Source organism: Pleurodeles waltl, chromosome 3_1 (assembly GCF_031143425.1).
Source record: "Pleurodeles waltl isolate 20211129_DDA chromosome 3_1, aPleWal1.hap1.20221129, whole genome shotgun sequence".
In the NCBI taxonomy this organism is placed as follows: Eukaryota; Metazoa; Chordata; class Amphibia; order Caudata; family Salamandridae; genus Pleurodeles; species Pleurodeles waltl.
The window spans coordinates 1,790,033,588-1,790,057,575 of NC_090440.1; the positions used below are offsets into that span (position 1 = coordinate 1,790,033,588).

Here is a 23,988-nt window from a genome sequence, read left to right on the forward strand (position 1 = left end):
TTGGCTATCCATAGGATAATGGGTGAAATTGTTATGAATGACTCATGTTCCAATACTCTTTTCCTCACTTCGTAGATTGTACTGTCCGTATATATGTCTCTTGTTGCATGGACGGACAAAAATATAGATCACAAATTATGTACTGCATGTTAGGAATTGTTGGATGGATTTATGTCCCGCTACAATACCACCTCAAATACTCTTTTGCTTGTGCTGTAGCGACAAGCTTTGCATTTTTCACATGGAATGAAAACTTTTAATTTCTGGCTCAGGCTATCCCTCCATCATTGTGGGCTAATCGATCCCTCAGGAATCACCCATTCTTTTACATTCCATCTGGTCTGTCATCCAGAATGTTATTTAATGTGGGATCACATTTGTGAATACTTTAGCTCGGCCCTGGGGGCCGCCAACCCCCAGGGCCAGCTCCTGCTGTGTCCTGGGGTGCCCACTCCCTGGACATAGATGTTTGCTGTGACTTGGTGGGAGCGGACAGCTCCCGCCAAGTCAGAGCAAACACTCTGCTCCAGTGAGGGAGAGCTGTCAAACAGCTCTTCCTCACTGTGAGCGGAGGTTTCCTCTGTTTTTCTGCCTGTGGAGATACCGGCAACGGAAACATTGGTTTCACAGAGCAGCTCCCACTCTGTGACAGCAATGCTGGCTCCTACAAGAGGTGGGGAGCTGCCTGGGACCGAGGGGGCCTTCAGGCTCCTCCCGCAGTCCTCAACATTGCGACTGGGTACCCTGGAGGGTACTCGGGTCACATTGCCATGCCCCAGGGAATGGAGTCCCTGGGGCCGACATTGGCCATGAGGAGGAGGGCCATGCTGCACCTTTCCCCCGCAAAATATATTAAGGCCAGGCCTCGAGGTGAGGTCCTCAGGGCTGAGATTGGCTTGGGGGCAGGGGGCTGCATGGCCCCCCTTCCCCAAAAAACAATTAAATATTTAGGCCAGGTCCTGGGGAATGGGGTCCCCAGGGCTGAGATCAGACTGGGGAGGGGGGCCATGTGGCCCCCATGCTCCCCCAAAAATATATATTTAGGACCCAACCCCTGAAATGGGGGACCCCAGGACCAAGATCAGCCTTGGGAGGGGACCATGCGATCCCCATCCCCCCCCCCAAAAAAAAAATATATATATATATAGATATATATATATATCTATATATATATATATATATAGAGATATATATATATATATATATATATAGATATAGATAGTCTGGTCTCCTAGGGATGGGATCCCAGGAGTGGAGATCGGTCTTGAGGGAGGGGGGTGGAATATTAGAAGGCCAGGCCCCAGGGGATGTGGTCCCCGTGGACGAAATTGGCTGGGGGAGGGGGTCAATCAGACTTGCATCCATTTAGCGATGTGCATGGCTAAAGGCTGTGCGCAGTGCGGGGTTGGATGGTTATAGGGGTTGGCCACAGGCCCTGCTGCCAGCCTCTGCTGCGCACGGCCAAAGGCCATGTGCAGTGGTGGTTCAAATAATGTGTAGTAATGAAAATTACTTTATGTTAAAAAAACGTAGAAATTCACTGAAAACAACAAAGGTTGCAGGAACGTTATAGTTAGGAAATAGCATGAAAAAAAGAAATTCACTTTAAAAAAACATAGGTTACAGGGATGTTAAAGTTGGGCTCACGTTTTAAACAGACCAAGCCATAGAAATTCACCTGTTCTTGTTAGAGGTATCTCAAGTAACTATAACTCGTGCCCTAAGGTAACTATAACTCGCACCCTCGCCATGCACTGCTAATTACTCCACAAATTACAGCACTCATGACATCTTTGATAACGTAATTGATAATATCAGTAAAACATTTGCAGTAAAATTCTTGACAAAAAAACTGTGCATGGTGGGGGCGCAAGTGAGGCTAACTATAACACCCCTTGTCCTTTGTTTTTTTTTAAGTGAATATACGTATATACATATATATATATATATGTGTAGATAGATGGATATCCTACTGGCAGTTGCCAGTAGGTAGTTATAGTTAGGACCTGGTGTCCGTAGGAAAAGAGTTTTTTGTTTTGCCAATAACTTCGGCACCATTTGACAAATCTTCTCAAAATGTTCAACATTAGTACTCTTCTTAGGTCAGCTGCTGTCTTGAAAGTTTCAGAGTAATTCGTCAACTTGGGGCTGAGAAAAAGGGGGGGTCCCAAAACAAATTTTCCTCATACATTTTCCCATAGGGTCTTTAGACACGACAACAACCCTAAGGAATCTAGATAGTGAGTTATTAAATCATTTTTTTATATATATATTTAGGGACGCAGAGACTGCAGATCTCAGAGATTTCATGTTAAGATCTTATTGGCTGCCAACACTTCAACCAGGAAGTTTTGGCAGCCATTTTGGGACTTGGACTCAGTTGAGTCCCAAAATAAAACCTTAAAAGCAAAAAATGAAAAGGGGACTGGACAGTAACACCCTGACTCCCTAGCCTTGGTGCTAGGGTTCCCCTGGAACCCCACCAGGGAAAAAAAAAACATTTTTCTACTTTAGATTTTTCACAAGATCCTCGAATCCAGCAAAAAAAGAAAAAGAAAAACGAGCATGCGCTCCTGTGCTTGTTGTTTAAAGATCCTCTGGGTGGGCCAAGTCATGAGGGCATGCAAGATATTAAAAAAGGGGAGGAGTGGATGCACTTGACCCCTCTCCTCAGGGGTCTTTATTTGTATATTTGGAGGGGGGCGTACAGACCACTCCTGCATAGGCTTAAGGGAGCCCCCAAAGACCACCACCTTCCTAGCGCTTTGAATATGTAATGGAGGGGTCTGTGCCGAACCCCCTCCTGTTTCCTAGATATCCCCGGGCACCACCACCTCCCCGGGTATACTTCATTGTTTTGGAGGGAAGCAGCGGGCCCCCCTCCTGGGCCTTATATGGCCCGCAGACCACTACCTCCCTGGGGAATGGCCAAATCATACACAGAAGGGAGGGGGTCCAAGTGCCCCCCGAGTCATTTTCATCCCTGGGAACCACCACTTCCCTGGGGCTAGCCGTTCAGCCCTTCCTAGAGCCACTAATGGCCCTGGAGGCCTCCACCCTCCAGAGCCGGTTCCTGCTATCTCCTGAAGTGCCCACCCCGGGGTGACAGCAGTTTGCTTTCACATGGCTTGAGTTTTGACAGCTCCCACCAAGCAAAAGGAAACAGTAACTCCGTTCCCAGCAAGCGGGAGCAGGAAACTGCTCCCGCTCGCTGGGAGTGGAGTTTTCATCTGTTTCCCTGCCTGCTGTCAAGTGGCCAGAGAAACAGATTAAAGGATTGCTCCCGCACACAGGGAGCTGCATATTTAGCAGCTCCCTGCATGCTGGAGCATTGCCAGCTCCAAAAGAAGGTGGGGAGCCAACAGGGAAAGACTTCCCCCACAGTCCCAAAAGGTGATTCAACTGTTTGTAGTCTTGTTGAATTCTCTACAAGAAGATTCATGTTATCAGTATGAAAACGCACCAGGAACAGTTACATTAGCAAGATTAAGTACTTTGGTTTGGTGGAGATTCAACTCATTGTAGTTTTGTTGTCTTCTCCACACAAGGATTCATGTTATCAGTATAAAGATGCTCAAGAAACATTGCCAAAATTATGGACACAGAAGGTCACTGGAGATACTACCTCATGATCAATTACGCAGCTGTAGTGTGAAATATGCACTATATATTTACCGAACGAGGTAGCATTTACTAATTAGCCAGTAGAAAGTACTGCAGTTGGCTAGACATTGTGCACAGAACTGTGGCCTTTTCTTGGATAAATAAGCAGGTCAGAATGCATTCTGGCACGGATGCTCATTTCAAAGAAATTATACCTAACCCCCAGTCCCAGGATGCCTAGGAGGGCTTGGCTGCAGGGCCTGACCTGCGGCCAACCCCTGCAGCCCATGACTGAAGGCCATGTGTGGCGCAGGGTTGGATGCCTACGGTTACAGGGACGTTATAGTAAGGTTCTGAACTTACACGCAGAAAACCTTCGAAATTCAGCTGTTACAGTTAGTTATATCAAGTAACTATAACTTGTGTCTTAAGGTAACTATAACTTGCACCCTCGCCATGCACAGCTAATTAATCTAAAAATTACATTTTTGATGACATCTTCTATGGCATCATTGATATTATCACTGCAACATTTGCTATAAAATTATTGATGAGGAAACTGTGCATGGTAGGGGTGCGAGTTATAGGGCCTGATTTAGAGTTTGGTAGCGAGGTTTACTCCGTCATAAATGTGATAGATATCCCATGCACCCTATTTCGATCCCATAATAGCCTGGAGATGGTTTTGTGTGTGTAAATTCAGAACTTAACTATAATGTCCGGTAGCCTTTGTTTAGGCCATCACTGTGGCCTTGAGCACCCCCCCACTAGTATCGGGCCCCGTTTGGAGCTCTGGATATATATATATATATATATATATATATATATATATATATATATATATATACACACACAGACGTCCTCCAGGTACAAAGGCACACTCAAACCACTACTGTTGCTGCAGGTAAAGTTCATTGCCAGTGTGGCTTCTCCCGACGTGTTTCAGCCATACCCTTAGTCACGTGCCCTTTGTATCTGGAGGAACATGTGTGTTTGGGCATTGAGGGCTGCTGGATCCTTGCTCAGACCATCACATAATCGGCCTTGGAGCTCCAAATTCTTCATGGGTGTATATATATATATATATATATGTGTGTGTGTATATATATATATATATATATATATATATATATATCTTTATACACACATAGATATATATGTATACACACACATATATTTCACAGGGATATGATGCTTTTTCACTTATGTGACATCATGACATTCCTGTGATTTCAATTTCATTTAATGGAAAGCCTAGTGTCAGTTTGATTCTTTTCCCTCAAGTTAATTATTCTCTAAGTTTAATAGTGCATGCAGGAGATGACAGCCCCAACAGAATCGTTCTGCGGTGCTTGCCCATTGCCCTTTGTTTAATCTAAATTCTCTGAATGAAAGCAAAGCAAAAACAAGCATTTGTAATGCTACGGGTCTCGCATTTGCTAGAGTTACAGCTATTAGCATTGTAAATTCCTAACAGGACTTCTCTTGCCACATAAATTGAAAATGAAAGATAAACAGTTGACATAAGCAAGCAAACTCAAAGCGCCATGGCTGCCAAGAGCGTGAGCGTGAAGAAGAGACACAAAAGGAAAAACGTTTGCTTGCAGTCAAACGTATCGACAAATGTGCAGTCATCCATGTAACAGGGTCGATGACCAAGGCGGTAACATAACTGTCCCAAAGACGGACAAACGTGATGCATTTACCAATGATGACAAAGGATTTTCGAAAGGCAAGCCCATGAATGAGTGATAGTGATGGGCGTGTGGTGGGTGTGGTTAAAAGTCCACAGATCGATTACAACACAACAGAGCGCTTGCACACTCGACCTAACCAGAGCTTTTTAACTACAATCAGTCATTGTTATTTTAAACTTTCAATTAGCAGCTTCAAAAACCTCTGACTTCACTGACAGAATGTGTGTTAAGAGAGTACTTTTTTTTTCTAAAACCCAACCTTCTTAACTACATAATTAAATGTTTTTCTGTTCTTTTTGCTATAAACGATGGAACACAATAGTGCAGTGCTCCACTTACTGTTATCAATAAACATTCTCTGTTTAAAAAAAAAAGCAGCTTTTAGGTAAACTGCCACTGAATAAATATTTTAAGGCACATAGTCCCCTCATTACAACCCTGGCAGTCGGTGTAGAAGTGGTGGTAATACCGCAAACAGGCCGGCGGTAAAAAAAAAATGAAATTACAAGCATGGTGGTTACCACCATGCCATAACCGCCACTTCTACACTCCGACCGCCAGGGTGGTAATGACCGCAGGGCTGGAGACTTAAGGCTCCAGCCCGGCGGCGATCACTAGACCGCTGGCGGTATCACGACCTCGCATAGCACTAAGGATTTGGTGGGGTTCTGTACCGCCACGAAATCCAAGGCAGTAGGCACTATCAGTGCCAGGGAATTCGTTCCCTGGCACTGATAGGGGTCTCCCCCACCCCAGAGTGCTCCCCCCAACCCTACGACCCCCCTACCACTCACCAATGGTGGCAGGACCCCCGTCCCCACCCCCCCAAAACATTGACACACACACCCCCACCCCCCTACATGCACACTCACACAACTACTACACATACACGCAGACATACACGCAAACATTCACACAGACATAAACATACCCATTTCCCATACACACAACACCCCCCCCTGCATGCATACACGCACTCACACACCCCCTCTACACACTCACACGAACACCCCCATGCACATACACAACACCCCCGCACCCCTCCCCTAACGGACAATCACCTTACCTGGTCCGGTGATCCTCCGGGAGGGAACGGGATCCATGGGTGCTGCTCCGCCACCAGCTCCCCGTCACCAGAACACCGCCACACTGAATCCTGGTGTGATTCTGTGGGAGGAGGTCTGATGACATGGTGGTGGAGGTGGAGCAGCCTCCACTTCACCGCCGACTGCCAGTATGGCTTCTGGTGGCTCTCCGTCCGGGAAAGGGTGGAGGGCTGCCAGCAGTCATGATACGCTGTGCGGAAAACCGCCTGCACTGGCAGTCTTCAGCACTGCTGTACCTCGGCGGTCTTTGAAAAAGACCGCCAAGGTCCAAATGAGGCCCATAATGTTACATGTAAAGAAGCTGCATCCCATCCTATTTGGAGGAGGGCGATGCCCTCTCACCTTTTGCCCAAAAAGAAAAGTGTTTATCAGGCTGAACAAAGATTAGCCTGACAGATACTCTTTACTTTCAGATCAGGCAGCCAGGAGCTATACATGCACTAACTGCACAGGCTCCTGGCTGCCTGAGCTGAGCATTGCTGGGCTGAAGAAGTCACAGCTCCTCTGGGTGTGACCTCTTCAGCCTGGCAGAGAACTTCAAGGGCCTTCCCCTCATGATGAGGGGGAGTGTCACTTATTGTCTCAGATCTGAGCGCTTCAGTTCTAAGCCTTTAAGTTCCCAGGGCCGAGTGTCAATCACTGGTCCCTCGTCACAGAGTGGGAAGGGGTCGGGTCAGCAACTCTCACTGACCCATTCTCACTCTGTGGCCGGAAGGAACTGGTACCTCCCATCATTGGCTGACTTCAGGTCAGCCACAGAGGGGAAGCAGAGGTTCCAATCCTCCTGGTAACTCTGAATCAGAGCTGCATTCTTGAGTGTGATTTTTTATTTTTTTTTGTGTTGGGTGCGTCGATTAATATCTGGGAGTGTGTTGTGAATGGATGTGAGTGTGTGCACAGGTATATGCATGTGTGTGTGTATGTGTGCCTGTGTGTCCCGTTCACTCCCTCTCTGCTAAAATTATCAGCCATCACTGATATAAAGTACAATATACAATTTTTGCTACTATATATAATAAAAAATGCACATTCAAGAGAAATATGGTCAGTATGCAACACTTCTTATATATATCACTTCATTTCTGTTTAGTACCCATCAAGTATTTCCAGTATTGCTATCTATGGGTTTCCTTATATGGATATTCTCAAAATATTCTGTACATCTCAGGTTTTTACCTTGGTTGGTTTATTTCACTGAAATTGATTTCCAAATTGCACTTTGTAGGGTTTTGCAGGGAAATACGCATTTAAGAGGTTTATTTTATTTCCTATAACAATGGTGACTTATAGCAGAAAATTGACCAAGACTCCTGGATGCCCAAATGTCCCCATATTTTCTAAGTTTAGACAAAAATTTATTTCTCACCTGGAAAACCGATTCCAGGTGAAGAAAAGCTGAGGTGTGTTTACACTTTAACCATGTTGAATGTAAGGTGACAGGGAGAAAAGATGCCAGAGTGAGGGAAAGAGAGGAAGGACTTGTCATTTTGAGAACCCTATAAAACAGGTCAGTGGTTTGAGCAGTAGTTATGCTTATTATACATAACACTGATTTCACAGGTTTGATCCTGATTGGACTTTTACAACCTTTCACTCTTTGGAGGTTAACAATCTGGTCAGTGAGAGGTGCCTACTCCACACATTATTTAAAGGGTTAGATACAGTTCTGTTGGTGGCATGCATGCCAATAGACCCTATTCAGGTGGGAAATTCCAGATTATTGAAGTCCAAACTGAGTTTAGTTTGGCTATGTACCACCTTGTAGGAGGCTGGCCTGGTTTGTAGTGGGTACCAAAGGTGCTTACACCTTATACCAGGTCCATTTATCCCTTATTAGTGAAATGTAGTCAGTGTCTAGAAGCCAGGCTCTCTAGGGGTAGTGTGGATGAGCAGCCAAAGCCTAACTAGGAGACATGCAAAGCTCATGCAATACCACTGTAGTCACACAGTACTCAAACACATGAAAGAAACTACTTAGTGTTACAAAAATAAAGATACTTTATTTTGGTGACACAAATGTCAAAAATACCTTAGAGACTAAACTCGCTTAGGAGGTAAGTAATATACACAGTATATACACTAGAATGCAGAAATAGCTGTAAAACCAGTTAGAAAACAGCGCAAATAGTGAAAATCACAATAGTTAGAAATGGGCCTGGGGGAACACAAACCATATACTAAAATAGTGGAATGCGAAAGTCGGTTTCCCACCTAGGCAAGTGTAGTGTGTAGAGGGGTAGTGGGAGTATTAAAAAAAAAACAAAGGTAAGTAATAGAACCCGCTCCAGAAAAGCAGAAGTAAATCACAGTAACATTCCTAGAATCCACAAGAACGCGAGAAAGAAGATTATGCAAGAACCAGAACGGACTGCAAGACACCAATGATCGATTACTGGACCTGAAGACCTGTGGAAGAAGGGGACCAAGTCCAAGAAGCACTGAAGAGTCCAGGGAGAACAGGAGCCCTTGCTAACCTGGATTAAGGTGCAAAAGAAGAACCACCGGTGAAGAACAACAGTCATTACTGCACCCAAGAAGACAGACGTGGGTTCCTGGTTGGTGCAGATGTCTCACGCCGCATGGATGATTGCAGTCTGGTCTGCGTCGCTGGATTCCGCCAACAAACTTTGGCACACACAAAGCTCGCAGTTAGCGGAAAATGGTGCTGCCTGGGATGAGGGTGGACCTGGTATCCTCTACCCAGGAGGCAGAGGGGGCTCTCAGCAACTCATAGAGCCCTCAGAAGACCAGGCAGTGCACGCAGAAGTCTCATAGCACGGGGACAAAGAAGGTGCAAAAGGAGGCCCATGCAGCACTACACAAAGGGATCCCACGCCGCTGGAGAACCACGCAGAATGCTGTGCGTCACAGGATAGAGTGCTGGGGGCTGGAGCTGCACCTTGCAAGAAGAATTTTGTGGAAGGATGCTAACAAGCCTTGGCAACTGCAAAACATGCAGTGCAGGGGGGTACTATCTTGCATGAGGAGGCAAGCTCTACCTCCACCAAAGTTGGACGTCTGGACCGTTGGGACCACTTTAGTCCACCACCTGTGTTGCTGGAACCACGCACTTCTTCAGGAGAGGGGACCCAAGCCACTGGTCATTGCTGCAGAGGGGTGCCTGCTGAAGCAGGGAAGTGACTCCTTCATTTCCACTGAGATTCCTTTGTTCTTCTGGTGTAGGCTGAAGACAGGCAGTCCTCGAAGGATGCACGACCTGGAAACAGTTGCAGTTGCTGGCAGACGCTGAAGTTACAATGTTGCAGAAGTGATATTTGCTTCTTTGTTGCAGTTTGTAGAGTTCCTGGAGGGTCCAGATGCAATTCCATTGGTAAGAAGGTGTAGTAAAGGATGCATAGAATTCCTGCTGGAGTCATGCAAGCCGAATCTGAAGAACCACTCAAGAGAGAGACTCTAAATAGCCCTGAAAGGGGGATTTGTCAGCTGCACAGGTAAGCACCTATCGGGGGAGGGATCTGACATCACCTGCTGGCACTGCCCACTCCGATGCTTCCAGAGTGCCCTGCCAACTTGGAATCCAAGATGGCAAAACCCAGGGACAGTCTGGAAGAGCTCTGAGCAACCGCCCTGTGGTGCTGATGGACAAGGGAATGGTCACTCCCCTTTCCTTTGTCCAGTTTCACGCCAGAGTAGGGACTAGGGGTCCCTGATCTGGTGTAGACTGGACTATGCAAGGAGGACACCACATGTGCCCTTCAAAGCATTTCCAGAGGCTCTGGGGGCTACCCCTCTCATGCCTGTAAAACCTATTTCCAAAGGGAGAGGGTGTAACACCCCTCTCCCAAAGGAAATGCTTTGTTCAGCCATCCTGGGCTCGAGCTGCTTGAGCAGAAAGAGGGCAGAAACCTGTCTGTGAGGTGGCAGCAGCTGGGGCTGCCTGGAAAACCTCAGAAGGCTGTAATGGCAGTACTAGGGGTCCTCTAAGGAGCCCCCAGAGTGCATGGGATCATACAACCAATGCTTGCAAAAGCCTTGGGGTATGATTCCAACATGTTTGATACCAAACATGGCCATATTCAGAGTTTCCATTGTGAAGCTGTACATAGGTAGTGATCTATGTACAGTGCATGCGTAAAATGGCGTCCCTGCACACACGAAGTCTGGAAAATGGTCCTGGGCAACATGGGGGCACCTCTGCTAGTGCAGGGGTGCCCTCACACACAGGTACTCTGCACCTAGCCTTCAGGGTTGGAAGGCCTGGCAAATAGGTGACTTATAAGTGTCCTGGTACAGTATAAATGGCAGTGAAAGGGTGCATCTCACACAGGCTGCTATGGCAGTCCTGCAGAAGCCTTTGCTTGGGCTCCCTATGGGTGGCAAAAGAAATACTACAGCCCATAGGGATCCCCTGGAACCTCAGTGCCCTGGGTACCCAAGTAGCACATACTACGGACTTATAAGGGGTGACCGGTATGCCAGTTTTGGGTGAAATACTGGGTTACCAGTATGCAGTGACAACATTTAGAGGAGAGCATAAGCACTGGGATTGTGGTTAGCAGGATCCCAGTGACACAGACAATCACACTAACATCAGGCAAAAATTGGGGATAACATGCCAAAAAGAGGGCACTTTCCTACACAACCTGAAATTGCCTCTCCTTTAATAGAAGTCAGGGGCAGAAATACTTTATTAGATTTTAAAAATCTCTCACTTTCCTCTTCGAAAATGTTGGCATGTATGGTTGGTGGTGTTAGCAAGATAAATTACCCTTTGCCTTTTTAGTCATCACCTTCATTGCCATATTGTTCAAGGTTTTTATCTTTTCACTGGTGGTTGCAGTTTCACTGTAGAAACGTTGGTTATTGTAGACAATTTGTTGTATACAATCGGTTGTTGTAGACAATGATTTACATTTGATTTAACCACAGTTCTTTTACGTTGGCCCAGGATATCTTTCAGCAGCAAATACAGTATGCTGTATTTGCTGATTCACATTACCTAAAGTTTGCAAGACATGTACTCTTGCAAACTATCTGTGTTTAAAGTAGTCCAGACCTGAAACCCTATCATGGAAACATAGTGCCAAACTCTGTGCCTTTCCCTTGAGTCTTGCTTCTGCCCTGTAATCACTGTAAAATTAGAAAAACCTAGACGCCTGGTTTAACACGAAGCTCTTGTTAAGACAGATCGTTGTAACTGAAAAACAACATTTTCCAAACGATGATGACTCGAAGATTTTCCCTTTACTTGTGTGTAACCAAATTATGGAAGTAATTTGACATCTGGTTCTCTTTGACTTTGGTGACTGAAATTGAATTATGGAAAAATTAGAGGGTTTATTGGCAGGACATTAGGCTGTACATGAACATCACAACGGTCCACATCAGACCTGGGCTATATGTCAGAGACACTGTTCACTGCTTTTGGTTTAAACAATCAAACCCAACATTTACAGGCAAAGTGTGCGTGTGCGCTCACATTTATTCTACGTCAAAAAAAATAGAATTAAAAAAATACTAGTCAAATGAGTTAATAGTATTTTAATGCACAACGTGCTTTTGTCATTGTTTAACCTTGCATTATAATTTTAAAGATAGAACAGCGAGGAATGCATTTTTTTAAGTACTGATTCCATTATTGTTTTGTTTACAGCGAGATTATGAAAATGAAACGAAGATATGAGGTTGGTCTAGAGAAACTGGAGTATGCATCTTCTCAGGTGGCCTCAATGCAAACGGAACTTGAGGCACTGCAGCCCCAACTTAAGGTGGCTAGCAAAGAAGTGGACGACATGATGGTTATCATTGAGAGGGAGTCTATTGAAGTGGCGAAAACTGAAAAAATTGTGAAAGCTGATGAAGCTGTGGCAAACGTCCAGGCAAATGCTGCAAAGGCCATCAAGGAGGAGTGTGATAATGATTTGGCTCAAGCTTTGCCTATTTTGGAGTCTGCCCTTGCTGCTCTTGACACCCTTACTGCACAGGTATGGCAAACTGTGGTCGGGTATGACACACTGCGGAATGCTTGATTTAATGGAGTCTGTAGGGGTTCAAATTTGGGATTTAAATGCCCCACACATGTTTATACGGTTATCACTCACAGACCATTTGGAAAAGAGTTGAGATCATGCTGTTGCACAAGATAATTAGGGACTTTGTCGGGGACCTTTATTAAATTATATGTATTACCCACTGATAATTTGTGAATTAGCTCACTAATGTTTCTCCTCCCACTGCCAGTAGGCCTTTTTAGTTGCGCTGCGCTGCGCTACTGTAATGTAGCAGAGGGGGTGTAAAGAGAATGAGAGAATAAGTGAGTGGTGCAAGGATGATTCCACGATGCAAGTCTCCGACTCCTCAGGGGTGAGCTGTGGAGCACCCCTTGGGGTAATTGATAAGGTGCCCCAGTTCTCCTCCTGCTTGGTAGCCCGAGTGCTGCAACCCCTGAAACCGCCTGTCCTTAATGGAATCCGATACAGATCACTAAAGAGTCATACATCTAAAAATACAGTACAAGGGTTTCAAACGTTCATTAGAAAATAATCGGGTATCCATCTAAAAGCTGGACATCGAATTCCTGTCCACATTCCTTGTTTCCTAAAAATATCAATAACTGCTATGAAATCATCACTCTAAATATTTCTCACATACGTTAAGGGTATAAGTGCAACACAAGAAGACAATACAGCAATTCAAACATTCCTTTTCAATACAGTGGCAGAAATGCAATTCGCTTTCACCTCAATATAAGGCGCGTTTGATATGGACTCAGAGACATTGCAACATTTCTTTGGCGAAGTGTAAATTATTGCTGTTATAACTTTGGCTTTTAGTGAAGACGCTTAATGCAAATGCAAGGCCTGTTTTATGTGGGAAACAGATAACTTGAAATCTAGCCTTATATTTCAGCTAGTCTTCAGATAAACGAATGACCTTTTTGGTGTATGGGTACAAAATCGGAAAGGGTTGTGGAAGTCTTTTCTTCGAATGTTGCCAAGCGAGATTATTTAAAAATGTCATTGCTCTAAGGAATAATTCTTCCCAGCGACCACTCATAAACGAGGCTTAACCCTGCACATAAAGCGGCTGCTTCCATCTGTTGCTACATTTTGCTGTTGAGGCTCCAGCCGCGGATCTCTTCACATTCAGCACACGCAGCATTGGTGCAACCAAAGGGAGAACTTCCCCGATAAACAATACTGTCTACCAATAGTCTATGTAGAGTACACAGAAGAGACTTGGATACAACAATGGAAGGCAAAGCTTCCTAGATAAACTGCAGCATTACTAAGATGCTTTGCAGTCCACTCCGGCATCGCTTGCAGCCAAAGAACACTCAGCTTTCCTAAACCTAGTTATTAACAGGGTTACCCAGAGCACTACGATTTCTATTTAAGATTAGCATTGGTGCCACCAAATGAAGGCACAACCTCCTCAATTACAAATACAACAGTCCTACCCAGAGAACTATGAATCCCTTCCAATAGCCGCATGGGTGCAACCAAACGACAACAAGTCTTCTAAATAAAACAGTAGTACTAGATAGAGATTATATGGTCCGCCTAAGCAGAAGCATTGTGTGTGTACCCAAAGGAAGGTAAAGTGTCCCAAATAAACCCACATTTATCAAGGAACGTCATAGGTGCAACCAAAGAAATATACATTTCCTAGAATATACTTGTAACAGTGTTGTCAATAGCAGTATGAAACTCTTCCAGGGTTGACGTGGGTGCAATCAAAGGAAGTCTAGGCTTTTCAGATAAACAACAGTATAATCCTGAGATCACACAGTTCATGCAGGAGCACTGTAGGCGCACCCACAGGGATGTGCATCTTCTCACATAAACCTGAGCATTGGTCAGACACTATACATTTATTCTAGAGTCCCGCTGTAGAGTTGAGAGCAGTGGGAGCTGCAAGTGAGTGCAAGACTTTTTCTGCAGTCAAGAGCCTGGTCTTCCATAGGTGGGACCCAAGACCCACTCATACAAGCGAGTCTACACCCCGTTGATGCATGCTAACCGACCTGGCTGATAGATGCTGCAAAATCCACTCTCTTTCTGAAGTGGGACTCTAGTTCTGCTCACGTTAGTTAGACCCTGCCTAGACAAAGTGTTGAAGCACCAGCACCCTGCCAACACATCCAAAGACACTTGTGAACCAACAGTCGGAAGTGCGAGAGACCAGATTTTTCAGGTTTCCGCACAGAGGGACCTGTTCACCTGCCAGTTGTTATCCATAACAGAGCAGATATATAAGTCTACTAACACAAGAGTTCAGTAGGCAAGGCTACCCACCGCAGCCCAGGTACGCCCTTAGTTTCTTTTCAGCATCTACATTCATGTTTGTTTTACCACTCTTTCTAACAAGAACACATTCATTTACTTGCAGCTTTAACACAACATCCCCTGGTAACAAATAGTTGTCTAGGAGTATAGATGCTCCCACCCCACATTACACCTGATAAATATATTAATGCACTTTTTGTATTGGTGTATCCCAGCCTTTTATCTAAAACACATGTTCCATCCAAGGTATGTCCCCAAATCTGACATTTTTATTCAATTCACCATAAATCAGTGTATACTTAAAAAATTCACCCTCTTGCTATTATTAAATTGACAGATTCCCATGGACCCAATGTCTTGATGAAGTCCCTCCTGGCCAGACCCCTAGGGCTAAAACGTATTGTCATAAAACAAAGAAGGACCACTTTTATTGCACATTTAGTGGATTTAGAGAAGACAATAATTTCAACCTTGTATATAAAAGCACATATGCTCCCTACAAACCCCCCCCTTCTAGGACTGCCCCATAAAGCCTTTTAATATACAAGACCTTTAAACACATTGCTATGATTACGCCCATTGGGTCGCTTTTGACCATTAGGGTATACAAACATACTATTTGATGTAAATCAATACATACTTTTTCTGTACCACATGTGTTTATATCTATCACAATGAAAAGTTTGCTTTCAAAAGCTCTGTCTTTTGGGCCAAGAAATCATTTATTTATATATTCAGCCTATGTGTACTTTAGTATAAATCTTTGTGATTCTTCACAATAATGCCATATCTGGTCCATGTATCTTTAAGAAAATACCTTCTCTGCTCAGTCAGTGGACGGACTGGGTATCTCGTCTATTTATGCACTGTGTGTGAGCTAAATCACAGTATGCATCAAGTGGTTGACTCCATAGACCACTGATTTTCAATCTAATTCCCTACAATATTGTATATTTTACAAATAAGTATTTTTCAAACTAGCTTTTACGGATTGTGATTAACTCTGAACATGTCAGGACAGGTTGCATCTATTATAAAAATACTTAGTATGGGATTTCTGAAAGACTATTTATTTTACTTCCAGGACATAACAGTGGTGAAATCTATGAAGAGCCCCCCCGCAGGTGTAAAGCTTGTCATGGAAACTATATGCATCTTAAAAGGTGTGAAACCTGATAAGATTCCAGACCCATCAGGTTCAGGAAAGAAAATTGAGGATTACTGGGGACCAGCAAAGAGAGTTCTGGGTGACATGAAATTTCTACAGTCACTTCATGAATATGACAAGGACAATATTCCTCCTGCCTACATGAGTATTATAAGGAAACAGTACATCACCAATCCTGAGTTTGTACCGGAAAAAATTCGAAATGCATCGACAGCAGCAGAGGGTCTTTGCAAATGGGTCATTGCAATGGATTCATATGATAAGTAAGCAATCTTGTCAAAGCATTTTGTGTTTTGTGTAAATGAAATGGTCTAAATGTGACTATAAGCGATCTAATGGTTTTGAGAAAGTAACATGTTGACAAGGTCACTGATGTGTCATGCTTATACTGTCTAAAACATTTTACATACCAATACCACATTAAATTGAAGTTAGAGACAACTTAGAAGAGAAGCTGGCTCTACACAAATTTTGTGCCATCCAGAGCAAAATATCACAGCTTGTCTGTAACTACTGATCATGTCATTGATTTTTTTAAATTGTTTTGAGTTTCCTCTGTAGTGTTACTCAACCTGAAGGTTGTCAGTGCACTTTATGTTGAACAGCAAACGTTAGAAGGAATGCTGTCTCAGATGTACATTTAAATGTAATTAGACTATGACATCTGTAACTTTTAAATTAGAGATATCAGTGTAGAAAGAGAAGGGAAATATTGGGGATAGTAGAAGGGGAGGGGAAAGTCATTCATAGGGAGAGGGGAAAACAAGGAAAAGGGAACAAACATATTAGAAGCATGTGTGTCAAGCAGATATCAAACAAAGAATTACACTTTTAGGTTATTTTATTGTACATTGCTGTGGTATGTCATATTTAATTGCCAATACAAATGGAAAACCAAAAGATTTATCTTCCCAAATTAGAATTAAACAATGTCTTGAGTGTCTGTCTATGGGTATGTAAGCAGTCCACTCTTTCTATACATCCCTTTATAAACCCAGCATGCAAACCATATCACACCCTATTTATGATTTACTATTCTTACCTCCACATTTCTGTACCTTCAAGCCAAATTCTACCTTGAAAAGGAACTTGAAGAAATCAGATCATAGCTCTCCTGCCCCAAGAAACTTTCACTGGCTTCTAATGGCACATTCAATAAGCAACCTTAGATCAAGCAAGGCAATCATTATTACAAGAGGCAGTTTCCAATGAATAAAGCTGGAAGGAAGAGCACACAGCTCTGACATTTGTTGCCTGTCTCAGTAATTGTCCTATCTTACGTTGTAAAATAGAAAACTGAAAACAAGACTGTGGGAAAGTGCCACTGATGGCATGGTTACCTCCCCACTTTTTGTCTAGTGTTGATGCCAACTTTGATGGAAAGTGAGCTGGGACCCTGCTAACCAGGCCCCAACCCCAGTGTTCGTTCCCAAAAACTGTACCTTTGTTATCACAATTGGCAAAGCCCTGGCACAGTTAAGTCCCTTGTACAAGGTACCCATGGTACCAAGGGCCCTGTGGACAGGGAAGGTTTCTAAGGGCCACAGCATGTATTATGCCAACCTAGGGGACCCTCACCCAGCACAGGCACACTGCTGGTTAGGAGAAAAAGACAGTCGATATGGCACCCGTCTCAGGGTGCCATGCCCACAAACCACTGCCTGTGGCATAGGTAAGTCACCCCCCTATCAGGCCTTACAGCCCTAAGGCAGGGTGCCTTATACCACAGGTGAGGGCATAGCTGCATTAGCAATATGCCCCTACAGTGTCTAAGTCCATTCTTAGACATTGTAAGTGCAGTGTAGCCATATTGAGTATATGGTCTGGGAACTTGTCATTACAGACTTCACAGGTCCATAATGGCTTCACTGAATACTGGGAAGTTTGGTATCAAACCTCTCAGCACAATAAACCCACACTGATCCCAGTGTAGGATTTATTGACAAAAGCACACAGAGGGCATCTTAGAGATGCCCCCTGCTAGTGTAGGACTAACCAGTCTGTGCCAGCCTGCCACTTTCAGTCAAGTTTCTGACCACATAGGGTGAGTGCCTTTGTGCACTCTGTGGTCAGACACAAAGCCTGTCCTGGGTGGAGGTGCTTCACACCTCCCCCCTACAGGAACTGTAACACTTGGTTGTGATCCTCAAAAGCTCAACCTTTGGATTAGAGTGTCCCAGGGCACTCCAGCTAGTGGAGATGCTCACCCACCGGACAAAGCCCCACATTTGGTGGCAAGTCCGGTGGGAAAATTAGGGAAAACAAGGAGGAGTGACCACCTCAGCTAGGACCACCCCTAAGGTGTCTGGAGCTGAGGTGACCCCTCCCTGCAGAATCCTCCATCTTGGTTTGGAGGACAGGGACCAATACGATTAGGTTTGTGCCCCCCTCCCCAAAGTGAGTGGGCACAAAGAGGGTGTAGCCACCCTAAGGGACAGTAGCCATTGGCTACTGCCCTCTGACCCCTAAAACATCCCTAAATATCACCAGAACCCAGCCCACCAGATTCCTGGTAACCTACAAGAAGAAGGAATGCTAAGCTGAAACCTCCCGCAGAGAAGAGGGACAACGACAACTGCTTTGGCCCCAGCCTTAACGGTCTGTCTCCTGCTTCAAAGAACCTCAAAAGACCAGTGACGCGTCCAGTGGGACCAACTCCAGAGGACTGCCCTGCACCCAAAAGAACCAAGAACTCCTGAGGACAGGGGCTCTGTCTAAAGAAACCTACAGCCAAGGACTCCCACCTCACTCCTGATGCGTGAGTGCTGACTCCTGTGCACCCAGCTCCCACGGTCCGTTACAGGTGGTCCAACCAGCAAGAGAGGGTCCCCATGAGATTGTGAGCAAGTGTTCACCCTCGGTTGACCTTTCCATCCCTCCACGATGACACCTGCAGAGGGAATCCCGAGAACCCCCTGACTGTGAAGCTCAGGACGAAGATATGCGACGCCTGCACCCACAGCCCCAGGCCTTGGAGAAACCAACCCTCAGTGCCTCAACGTTCAGCAGGCAGATCTTCTACCTGTCTGACCGGTTGTGTGCCCGAGACACCCCCCGGGCCTGGCCTGCAGCCTCTGAGTGACACCCGAGGTCCCCCTATAGACCAGCTTTGGAAACCCGACATCCTGTTTGCAACCTGCACCCGGCCGCCCCTGTGCCGCTGAGGGTGTGTGTTTGGTGCCTACTTGTGGTCCCGCCAGTGCTCTTCTAATCCCCCTGGTCTGCCCTCTGAGTCGCAAGTACTTACCTGCTGGCTGACCTGATTGCAAGTACCCCCTGTCTCCATAGGAGCCCACGTTAAATTTGCTAAATGTTTACCTCTGCACCCGGCTGGCCCCATGTTGCTGGTGGTATTTGGGGTTAACTTGAACCCCAACCAATGGACTTCCTAAAACCTGGAGACTGACACTGTAAGTGTTGTACTTAGCTGTAAACGATCTAACTTTTCTTCCCCCCAGGAATCATTTTTAAAACAAATCATTGCCAATAATTAAAAAACTGTATTACTTCAAACAAAGTCCTGCTGATACCTGTGTGAAATATTGATCTCTTAAAGTACTTACCTGCAATTTGAATCTTGTGGTTCTAAAAATATATTACGAAAATATATTTTTGCAATATAAAAACCATTGGTCCGGAGTTAAGTCATTGAGTGTGTGCTTCTTCTATTGTCTGTGTGTGTACAACAATTGCTTTGCACTACCCTCTGATAAGCCTAACTGCTCGACCACACTACTGCAAAAGAGCGTATTAGTATTATCTACTATAGCCTCTGTTAAGCCTCTGGGGAACCCCTGGACTCTGTGCACACTATATCTCCCTTTGATATAGTATATACAGAGTCAGCTCACTACCTAGAAAACTGAAAACAAGACTCTTAAAATTGGATTTGCCATCCTCATAGACCCCTCAGAGATAGAGCCTCATGGAATGCAAAATAACCATTTCCGAAACCAGTATCTAATAAACCATTAGGTCATACTTCGCCCATTACATTGTTTGATCCTCACACTAGGTGAAGGAGATAGTTTTCAATTACTCCATTCTTCAGCAGCTCCTCTCACAAGCTAGCTCTCTAAAATTCACCTTATTGATAGTAATAACAATAAAGTAGCAAATATCCCTCTTTCTTAAAGTGTTTGTGCAGATTTTGCAAAATCAAAGTTGTGCTGAACAACACAAGTTTTAAAGCATGACTATGGAGACGAGGAACCTCCAATTTCATGGAATTGTAATACATTATACATGCATTTCAGTTATCTTTGTGTATGAAATAATGGAAGAATGCTTTTGGTATCAATAAAATCAACCACCCAAAGAATGTGATAAAGTGTTGGATAAACCAGCTGGAGACAATAGGGGATGTAGAAAAGCACTACATAGTTGATGAGAAAGCTTTTCCCAGACATTTGTGCCATACTTCATCATAGTCTAACTTGTCCCAGCCTGATAGGGTCATACCATCGATGTGGTCTCAACCTCATTGTGAGGGAGTGCAAGATAAACATGACTGCATAAATGAGGATCCAGAATACTGTTAAAACTGCCTCTGTGACTACCCTAAATAATTCCCTGTGTTATTAAAGGATGCACAGGTAATGGTTAAAATTCAGAAAAATAATTTAGAAATAGAGTTTGCCTCAATCATCCTATCAGGTGGCAACATGTTTCAGCCTTTGCAACAGCCCATAAAAGATTTTGAGCGTTCATCAGGATGGACAGGAGAGAGCTTACATCGATGTCATTTTTTTAATGGGCTTTTTTTGGGGCATTATGTTGAGTATTTTTTAAAGTGTGCTGAGATGTCATCCAGAAAGGTAGGATTCAAGCCGTATGGTGCCTGTCACTGCACCATGTCTGTCACAGACCTTCACCTTCTTTGCCTATGGTGTTTTGAGCGTGGCCATGATTCGAAGTCATGCTCAGACTTTTGGGCCATGACACCGAAGGCTTTGAGGGAACGGTCGCCAAAGTTCCTTGCAGCCCAGCAGTTGACGCCATCAAACGTGACTCCTTGGAAGTCACAGTCCCAGTCGAGAAGATTGCAGGACCACTCCAGGAAGGCCAAAGTCCTCTCTTTCCCACTGGAGGTCTTCTGGACACTTGGGGAAGAGGCACAAAAAGAAGAAGAAGTCTAAGCGGACTTCGACTTCACCCCATCTGCCTGTCAGTACGACAAGTTTGGAACATCGGTGTTCCGGGCACGGTTCAGTGGAATTGATGCCAGGCCCGACTCTGAGCCTTTCTTCATTCCCGGGAGCCAGATCAACCCCTGCTCAGATAAAAAAATTCTATGCGGCTATGTGCAGCCTGTTCGAGCTGTTAACCCACCGGAGCACCTTCGGGCCCTGTGGGGGTCAGAGGATGCACCATCAGGTTCAGCATTGGTGGTTTCTGCCTTGGCTTCAATGAGGGGTCTTCTGGATCCGGAATGGGGCTGGTTGCACCTATGCGACTCTCTCCGGCGCCGAACCTGACACAGAGGCTCCCCTCACCTGTCAGAGGCTGGCCTGGCTTGTAGTGGGTACCAATGGTACCTACACCTTGTGCCAGGTCCAGTTATCCCTTATTAGTAGAGTGTAGTAGTGTTCTAGCAGCTTAAGCTGATAGAGGTAGCTATAGCAGAGCAGCCAAGGCTGAACTAGGAGACATGCAAAGCTCATGCAATACCACTTATATCATATAGGTATTATATCATAAGAAAGCCAATACTCAGAACTACAAAAAATAAAGGTACTTTAGTTTAGTGACAATATGCCCAAAGTATCTCAGAGGATATACTCCCTTAGGAGGTAAGTAACTTACAAAAAAATATACACAACTAACCAAATCAGGTAAGTAAAACAGTCAGAAAGTAGTGCAAACACTGTAAAACACAATAGGATGCAATAGGCCTAGGGGCAACACAAACCATATACTAATGAAGTGGAATGCGAACCACGAATGGACCCCTAGGCAAGTGTAGTGTGTAGAGGGTCGCTGGGAGTGTAAGAAAACATGAAGGGTGTAAAGGAGACCCCACCCCAAGACCCTGGAAAGTAGGAGTAAAGTACTACTATTTCCCCAGAAACACACTAAAGTTGTGATAAAGGATTTGCACAACAGACTGCAAAGCACTGAAGACGGATTCCTGGACCTGAAGACCTGCAAAGGAAGGGGACCAAGTCCAAGAGTCACTAAAGTGTCCAGGGGGGGCAGGAGCCCACTAAACCTCGGATGAAGGTGCAAAATGGCTGCCTCTGGTTGGAAGAAGCTGCAGGTTTTGCAACAACAAAAGGAGGTAAGAAGTTCTTCTTTGTGCAGAAGATGTCTCACGGCATGCTGGAGGATGGAGAGTTGTTTCCTTGGCAAAATACCGCAGCCAAGCCTTGATACCTGCAAGAGTCACAGTTGGAGAAAAAGGGTGCTGCCTAGTCCCAGGAAGGACCAGGATGTCACCACTTGGGAGAGGAGACAGAGGGGGCCCTCAGCAATATGGAGAGCCTATGGACAAGAAGGAAGCACCTGCAGAAGTCCTTGAACACGGGTTCAAGAAGTCTGAACATGCTGGTCATCTCAACACTGCAAAGAGAGGTCCCACGACACCAGAGATCAACTCAGGGAGCTGAGCATCACAGGACGGAATGCTGGGGACCTAGGCTCAGCTGTGCATGCAGAATTTCTTGGAAATGTGCACAGGAGCCCTTGTAGCTGAATATCACGTGGTGCATAGGATTACTGTCTGGGGAGGGGGAGGCAAGGACTTACCTCCCCCAAATTCGGACAGTTGGACCACTGGACAGTCTGGGTCACTTGGGTCCACCACCTGTGTTCCAGGGGCCACGCTCGTCAGGATGAGAGGGGACCCAGAGTACCGGTGAAGCTGATGTTTGGTGCCTGCTGGAGCAGGGGGGTAGATTCTATCAACCCACGCAAGATTTCTTCGTGGCTTCCAGTGCATGGTGAAGGCAGGCAGCCCCCAGAGCATGCACCACCAGGAAACAGTTGAGAAAGCCAACAGGATTAGGCTCTACAATGTCGCTGGTAGTCTTCTGGCTACTTTGTTGCAGTTTTGCAGGCGTCCTGGAGCAGTCAGTGGTCGATCCTTGGCAGAAGTCGAAGAGAGAGGTGCGGAGGAACCCTGATGAATTCTTGCAAGTTGTAATCTGAGGAAAAGCCCACTGGAGTGACCCTAAATAGCCCTCAGAGGAGGATTGCCCACCTAGTCAGGTATGCACCTAGCAGGAGGGGTCTCTGACGTCACCTGCTGGTACTGGCCACTCAGAGGTCTCCAGAGTGCCCCATTGAAACAGCCTTTCTCGTGGTCATAACATCTGGCTGGAGGGTGAGCGAGCTGCAGGCTTTGTCATCCAAGCCTTCAGAGTTCACAGTGTTTCCTGATAAAGTGGTGCTTCACACCCTTGCCTGTTTCCTCCCAAAGGTGGTGACCCCATTTTATTTGGGACAGACTGTCACCCTGCCCACCTTCTTTGCTCCCCCGTATCTCTCTATGGAAGAGGAGCGACTCCACTGGCTGGACTTCAAAAGAGTGTTGTCGTTCTATCTTGATCACACAAAAGATTTCCAGGTGGCTGACCAACTCTTTGTGGGATATGTAGGAGCAAAAAATAGTTAGACAGTACAGAAATTAATCATTTTATCTTGGGTCATTCCCTGTATAAACCTCTTCTATGCACTAGCCAAAAAGCAGTCTCCTGAGGGCGTGAGGGCCCTTTCCACCGAGGGTAAAGCTGCGATCACGGAGTTGGCACGCAGTGTTCCAATCTTGGACATTTGTCAGTCAGCAACGTGGGCATCACTGCGCATGTTTACAAAACATTACTGCCTAGACAGTCAAGTACGCAGAGATGGGCATTTCACACAATCGATCCTGCAGGACTTCCTAGTGTAGGAAAATGTGTCTGCCGTCCACCGCCGGAATGGTATGGCTTGGGTATCTATTCGAAGGTAAGGAATCTGCAGCTGGAAGTCTCTATTAGATGAACAAGTTACTTACCTTCAGTAACGCATTATCTGGTAGCAAGTATATCTAGCTGTAGATTCCTTAAACCCACCCATGCCTCCCTGCTCAGCGGACTCATTTGCTAGGGTTAGGGTGATACCTTTCAGGTCCCTAGTTTGGACAGACACTCATCAGTTAATTTCATGGCTCTGTGCTCCTGGTG

General features: G+C 45.3%; 1 protein-coding gene across 2 annotated transcripts in view; it reads left to right on the forward strand.

Moving 5' to 3' along the window:
- DNAH7 (dynein axonemal heavy chain 7) overlaps positions 1-23,988 on the forward strand; it is a 1,158,398-nt gene that overhangs the window by 649,948 nt on the left and 484,462 nt on the right. For both annotated transcript variants that reach the window (XM_069225862.1, XM_069225863.1), the window contains 2 exons: positions 12,021-12,351; positions 15,740-16,086. In XM_069225862.1, coding sequence (XP_069081963.1) covers positions 12,021-12,351; positions 15,740-16,086 — 678 coding nt within the window. The remainder of the gene's footprint in view (positions 1-12,020; positions 12,352-15,739; positions 16,087-23,988) is intronic.